Raw genomic sequence first — 7500 nt, 5'->3', positions numbered from 1 at the left:
TCATTTTCTTTAACTAGATTACCTTTTTAGAGACATTACTTTACAGATAATTATGCAAAAAAACATTTTTCTAGGTAACTTCTTTCTTTACAAACCAATAAAATTTTCTCCTGTTGATTTTAAACAGCTTATGTCTACATTACTTCTTCAAACCTATCAGCATAAACAGATATAATCAAACCAATCGCTTTTGAACATACAGTTAATTTTATCTGAACATGCAGTAAAATTTATTTGAGCATACAGTAAATTTTATTTGAACATACAGTAAATTTTATTTGAGCATACAGAAATTTTTATCTGAACATACAGTAAAATTTATTTGAACATACAGTATATTTATTTGAGCGTACAGTTAATTTTATCTGAACATGCAGTAAAATTTATTTGAGCATACAGTAAATTTTATTTGAACATACAGTAAATTTTATTTGAGCATACAGAAATTTTTATCTGAACATACAGTAAAATTTATTTGAACATACAGTAAATTTTATTTGAGCGTACAGTTAATTTTATCTGAACATGCAGCAAATATTATTTGAGCATAAGTACATTTGAACATAATAGTCTTGCAACAAGTACCTTAACAAAAAAGTGGGCAAGCATGAGTTGATGTTAAGTTATTTGATGCAAGATGAATACCCTGAACTTGATGTAGCTAACTTAAAGGAGTTTAACTAAACACAGGCTAAAACTAAAAGTAGGATAAGTTTATAATCAACAATTTCAAAAACTTACTTGCGCACCATTTCTTAAAAACATTTAGTACTCATAACACCAAAGTTTTAACAGTGTTAAAAACAACATTTAAAAAGTTATTAGTGATACATGTCAAATAACAACACATTTTATTACTCATAAAAATCACTGATATACAGATTTTCATTAGAAAAATAAAAGATATTATTGTTGCCCATAAATACCAGCCTAATTTAAACAAAGTATTGTATTTGTGCAAAATAATATCAAATATAACACTGTGCATTGCATATCACCAATGCAAAACTATGAATTAGAGATGTATTTTTTTGTAACTCTCAAATTTTACAAAAATAGCTATACATAAAAAAAAAAACATTCCTTAGAGGTTCTTGATGTCATTGCCATAAAATGTGTCTCTTGTACAAACAGAATGTGTGCTCACTTTAATTAAAGTAAAAAAAGTTGTTTATTAGTAAGAATAATTATAACAAAGATTAAGTTTAAGTATAACAAAATTAACTATTCAAAAGATTAAGTTGAACATCAACTTTTTAAATTTTCTTTACATTAATGAAAAATTTCACTTCAAATTTACATTAAAACAAAAATTTGATTTTAAAATTTGAAATCTGCTTAATCAAAAGCAAGAACATGTTCATTTTTCAAAATAAAACATACGTATTATAAAACAAACTTAAAATTAGAAATAACTTTTTTGTTTTAGACTTTTGTGGAATGGAAAAAATTAATATTCTTAGCATTTTAAGCTCAATTATTTTCTAAAAGGAAAGAGCTGCTCAGGCTTTGCGAAAAAATAGGAGTATACAAAATAAAATTAAAAGACCCAAAAGTCTTAAAGGTAAGTAACAGTCTTTTAGGTGCGCAATAGTCTTAGAGATGGTTTCAAAACATTGGTCTAACTACTAAGAGCTGCACGATATAATGGATAAAAAAAACTAACTTATTGATGGCAATTTATGCCTTTCTGAATGCATAAGTGTAGGCTAATTTAATTTTAAATTATTCCAACAAGAGCACTGAGAGCCAGTAGGTGGACAAAATGGGAAAAACTTTAGTTTACAAATCTCTGCAACTTACCTGATTTTAGCTCCTATGTATATTAGGCAATAACTACTGTTATTTAATTTATATTAAATCCCATAGTTATGTTGACTCATTTGAATATTGCAATTTAAAAATAATTATAATAAATGTACATAAATCATTTCAGAGAGATCAATATTGTGCGATATTTCAATTACATCTTTGTTATCAAGAAACCAAATTGGTACAAAGTTATTTTAGCACATTCAGAGATTAGACAAAGCAAATTGTTACATGGACTTGTTACATTATGTTATCTTTATAACATTTTCAAGATCACATGTCTAAAAATGTAAACTTTTAGGAAAAAAATTGTTTGTTGGACTGTTACTGAAAACTCATATGTAATTGAGCTATAGCATGTTTAAATCAAGTTTCCATTGATTGCTAGTCCCCATAAATCCTTATTATGATTTCAAACAGCTGGCTATGAGTCAAACTCAAGGATTTTGTTTTGACACTGGGACTGCAAATATCACTTTATCCATAATACCATACGGCTTAACCTGTGCACAAAGTAGTGATACACGCACATGACATAATTTAATGATAGACATTACTCAAACTTTTCTTATTTTCTCCACCTACTGGTCTACTCTCTACCTACTGGTCTACTCTACACCTACTGCTCTCAAAATTCTAGATTAAACCTTTAAAGGTACCTGAATAATACAAATTGCCACTCTTTTGACATGCAACCAACAACGAAAGTGGAAACACTCGGCTATGTAAATTTTACTATCACAAAAGGGAAGAGTGTCGGACTTCTTTGCTTTTGTCCGTGCAAAGCAACTTGTCATTAATTTGAACAGCTGTTACAAATGTTGCATATTAGTTATGCTATGAGCTGTCAAGACGAACACTCTAGCGACTTTTATGTTTTCTCTTTGAACTAACAACTTTTACAGAAGAATGTAAACTTTACACGTTATTCGCTTTGCCTTTTGGTAAACAACTGTGATGCATAAAGAGCTAGCACGCAAATAATGTAGCTAGATTAAACTAAACAATGATTACGCAGCAGTGTGCCTAATTAATCAAAACTTATGATAACACTATGCAACAGCAAGCAAAACTAAACGTTCATTACCATTTCTCAAATTCGCCAATTTTAACTTATCCCTTTAATCTAATTTCACTTGAATTTAAAAAACGACAACCCATCTTGAACCTTTCACATGCGACATAAAGCGTTTGCACCCATGACAACGAACAAAACACGTTTAATAGTGGGCGTTTTAATGCTCCATTCTTCATTATATTTGCTACACTTGATGAGTATTTCATGTACAATTTGATTTAACGATTCAGCACATTTTTAATTAATGTTTTTGAGCGTTTTAACGGTATTTTTGTTTATTGTCTTCATTGAACAAGCCTTACTAACTTAAGAATGTTACTTTTAACAGCAACGACATGAATGGATTTGGCGAAACTTGCCCGTTAAATAACGCCAAACTTGAAATGAAGAAGTGGCAAAAAAACAACAAAAACAAAATGAAATACGTGCAAACAAAACTGAATGATTTTTACGGTGATTTATTTTTTTACGCGCTACTCTCTTTTCATGGCTTTTGTTGCTTTATTCTTTTAAAGACATACGCTAAGGAAATGGGATGGGGCAGATCGGCCCTCAAAATAGTTACTAGTTTACTTTGATGTAAGAAAGGTGCATACAGTGTAAACAATAACATACAAATGAACAGTGTTTATTTTATCATAGCTTTGTAATATTTGGTCACAGATTAGTCACCGTCTTCATTTGGTGCCACTAAAAGATCATTGCAGCATAAACATTCATAAAGTGGACCGTTAAGTTCATTTTCTACGCATGCCGTACGTGCCCACTTTGGGCAATCTGATCACTGAATCCACTCTGCACCTCGTAAGCATAACGTTTTGCGAAATGGTTTTCATTTTTTACTTCAACGGGTTGGGTAATAAAAAAATGTTGTCATCGAGATTCAAAAGGGTTGTGACTGAAAGAATAGAAAGGAGAAATCAGCTGTCATTCTGTTGTATCTTTTGTATGCTCGCTATAGACATTCCCTGCGCATCTTTTGATAGTGGTTCCTATTCCATCGCTTTATGATCTTCCATGACTTGTGCCAAAAGTTCAATTGAAATAAAATATAAGTGCAGAAAGTGTGCCTAATTGCACCCTATCTTTTTAAAATACACGCATTGTATAAATATGGGTTGCAACTATTTATTTTAATGGTATGTCTCTAATTATTCCTGAACCACAAAAACGTCGTTGAAAGATATGTGGAAGTTGGAGCTAACGTTGAGGGTGTGGCGATTCCTCGGTTAGAGAAAGGCCAAGGTCTTGGAACTACTTCGCTAGGCCTGGGCAAAGAAGTAATCGTTGAAGAAAAAAGACTTTGTTTTCTGTCCTCAGTTGATTCTATTACATACAGTGCCTCAAAAAATTATCCGACCAAACATTTTTTTAAATATTTTTCCTTAAAAATGTGATGTATTTTCGTAAATTTAGACTGTTTTGGTAAACTCAAGATTAATAAAAATAGACGAACATGTTTTTATATAGTTTTATTTATTTTAATGTAAAATATGAATCACAATGTTTTCAGTCTTAAAATAAAGGAACTTAGGTCGTTTTTTTACTGTCGAAAAAATATTCGACCAAACACATTATTTGTTTCATAGCAAATTATTATATAAGAAAACAGTTATTTTAATACTTTGTTGGGCCTCTCTTCTCTTGGATTACAGCTTCTAGACGTCTAGGCATTGATTCGACTAAAGATTTTGTTTGTTCTGGTTGAATCTTTTCCCAGACTTCTTCAATTGCCATTTTAGTTCTATTATCTGCTAAAGTTATTCTAGAACCTTGGGTTAAGGTATGATGAGAAACGCTTTTTTTTTTCCTAAGTAAAATTAAGACAAAAATTTGCTGTTTTTTAACTAAATTATGCAAATTATGTTCAGTACTCAGAAAATTGTCAGATCCCAGCCGAAGTTTTCGATCAGATGACTTCAAATTTTGCTTTAATATATTTCTGTATTGCACCTGATCCATTATAGTATCAACAAATTGGAGTTTTCCGACACGCTTCCTAGTCATTCAACCCCATACCATCACGTTACTGCCACCATACTTGACAGTTTCTCTCACGCAGCTTGATTTGTAGTCTTCTGCGGCTTTTCTCGAAACATTTTGGGCTCCATCAGATGACTTTAAGTTAAATTTCGATTCGTCGCTCCACAGGATCTTTTTCCAGAAACTTAACGGCATGTTTTTGAACTTAGCAAACTCCAATCTTCTTTTCATGTGTTTCTTATATCAAATATGGTTTGTTCTTACTCAAATATGATTTATTACGCACAAGTCGTCCTTGAAATCCTTGGTCTCGGATACGATTTCTGATTGTCTGATGCGGATAATTTGGTTCCATAACTCTCTTCAGCTTGCTCAGTCAGTTTTCGAGCAGAAATGAAGCGATTTTTCTTGACTTGTATAATTAAGTTTCTATCAAAACTCTTAGAAGTCTTTTTTTTTGCGACCCTGCCCTTCTTTTGTGGCTGTTGTTCCGATCAAATTATACTTCTTCATTATGTCGGATACTGTATTATGAGGAATTCCAATCTCTTGCTGCACCTGACGATAGGTTTTACCCTGATCGGCTAGATCGACAGCTAAATTTCTCTGAGAAACAGTCCAGTGACGTTTACCTCCAACCATTTTACTTAAAAAAACATGAAGCCTTTTTTTTATACAAAACTTTTTTTTTACTACAAATAAACTGTTTTTTGTTATGCAATTTTATTAATTGTATAAAAATTTGCTAAAATGTTTCAACAAATTTTACATAAAATTAATTAAACTTACCTAAATGTCGCTTGGTCGGATAATTTTTTTACAAGCCTATTCAATACTAAGTTTCTTTTAGGACAAATAATAAACCAACTGAAGCAGGAGTCAAAAAATATGAACGCTAAATAACATACTATTCCCAATAGAATTAAAATGACAGACGAAGTAAGTACCGCTATTCATTGTTTTTAGTATAATTTAGAGCAAAAACATTTTTTTGGGAAAAACTTGTTTGGTCGGATAATTTTTTGAGACACTGTATAATACATCTCAATATACGTTCTACTTGTTTGAGGCCAAAACTTCCGTTTACTTTAATCAATATTTCTTTTGACTTCTGAATAATTCTTTGCTTCTTCCGTTTCTCAAAATAAACTACTTCAATTTCTCTTTTGTTCAAAACAAAACTTCTTTTGTGAATGAAGGCTAGCCTAACAATTGGTTCGTTTTGTTTGTGTAAAAGAGTTCATGCGGTAATTCAACAACAAAAGTAAATTTAAAGCTGTCAAGTATTAAAAAATCACAAAGCATATACAGATTAATTAGTTTATATTTAGTAAAAAAGTTTTCCCTGTTAAATCAATCATCGTAAATCTCAATTAAACGATATTCTTCAAAACTGCGTTACTAATTGAGTAATTTATTTTCAAAAAGCTATCAAATTAAAAGACGACAATTCTTATATTTACTTATGCTTAAACGTGAAGCTTGAAAAAGAATCACATTAATGCTCAAGATAAAACAATATGTGAGAAAAAAAATTGAACAAAGAAATCATGATAAAAATTTAAAAATGGGCATAACCGTTTGGTTTCTCGGGAAAAACCTGTAGCAATTCCGTATGAAAAACTACGTTTTAAAAAGATGAAATAGGAAACTCCACCGAATAAGTGTAAATGTTTTGCTACGATGGTTTTCACAGAAAAGTCGTTTGTACGTCATTGCCATAAATATCTATATCGCTCCCTGTCTTCAACATTGTTGACAAGTCAATTTCACGTCAAGTAATAATAACAGTAAATGACACCATTTTTTAATTTATATTATCATTCAGGGAATATATATCCAGCAAGATTAACTGAAATGTGTCAAATCAATCTGTTTTCTCAATTTACAACAAGATTTGTAAAAAACATTTTTTATAATCTTTGTAAGAGTTTATAAAAAGGTATTAGCACATAGGAGTGTTGAGAGGAAACGCCTTCACAATATTAAGAAATAAATGTCTTGTGAATATACGAATATATTTCGGTGTTCAATTTTTTTGAACTGTAAAACTAAGGGAATTTAATATTTTTTAAATATTTATGTCAAATATTGTTAGTTTTAAGAGCGCAAAAGGTTATTTTGTGGTAAGTATAACTTTAAGAAAACGCAAAATGAACGCAAAAAAAGACGAAGAAAAGGAAAGAGCAAAACAAGAGAAATCAAAAGGAAAAGAAACTACAGGCGAGTCTAAATCTTTCCGATGTTTTTAAATGAAAGTAAGTTGATGCTAGAAATGTCAAAATTTGACGTCACCTTCGCATATTAAATTAGGCTCGATTCTCTTAAAATAATTTTCTAACTGATTTCATTCAAAGCAGCTTCAAAAAGATTTATTTGAAAAAAAAATGAATTTCTCCAAAATAAAAACTTTATTCAGAAAACCAAAGTTTTTTAAAAACAAAGTACATCCTTCTGATAGCACACATAAGCCGCTGGAACTTGATTCATTCGCAACAGATCGATACGATTCCTTTTTAAACGAGCTGGAGTGTGAATCCATCTTTGAAACAGCATTGTCAGATATCGGCCATTGCTCTTCGAAAACAGACGAAAAATATCTTGCTGATACTACTCAGAAAAAGGGA

General features: G+C 30.7%; 1 protein-coding gene and 1 long non-coding RNA gene across 13 annotated transcripts in view; one reads left to right on the top strand and one right to left on the bottom strand.

Annotated features, from left to right (window-relative positions):
* The window catches only part of LOC149881373 (uncharacterized), an 8951-nt gene extending 2321 nt beyond the window's left edge, over positions 1–6630 (bottom strand). For 2 of the 12 annotated variants that reach the window (XR_016445733.1, XR_016445735.1), the window contains exons 1-2: positions 5663–6630; positions 2472–5519 (exon numbers count right to left, since the gene is read on the bottom strand). Coding sequence is in view for 1 of the 12 variants with exons in the window: in XM_090069117.1 (XP_089925243.1) it covers positions 2472–2503 (32 nt within the window). In the remaining 11 variants the exon portion in view is untranslated. Of the gene's footprint in view, positions 1147–2471; positions 5520–5662 lie in introns of those variants that run through there. The other 10 variants (XM_090069123.1, XM_090069119.1, XM_090069122.1 and 7 more) reach the window with 7 other exon arrangements.
* Positions 6631–6713: 83 nt separating this feature from the next.
* LOC149881372 (uncharacterized) overlaps positions 6714–7500 on the top strand; it is a 2382-nt gene continuing 1595 nt past the window's right edge. Inside the window, exon 1 of the long non-coding RNA XR_016445794.1 lies at positions 6714–7500. This exon is cut by the window's right edge and continues 45 nt beyond it. This is a non-coding gene — a long non-coding RNA (uncharacterized LOC149881372).

The sequence above is a fragment of the Hydra viridissima genome, unplaced genomic scaffold (genome assembly GCF_058129835.1).
Source record: "Hydra viridissima isolate aposymbiotic clone 2 unplaced genomic scaffold, HvirCarnegie_v1 scaffold_12, whole genome shotgun sequence".
Lineage (NCBI taxonomy): Eukaryota > Metazoa > Cnidaria > Hydrozoa > Anthoathecata > Hydridae > Hydra > Hydra viridissima.
The sequence above is the reverse complement of the archived record's forward strand: the minus strand, read 5'-3'. Positions and strand labels throughout refer to the sequence as shown.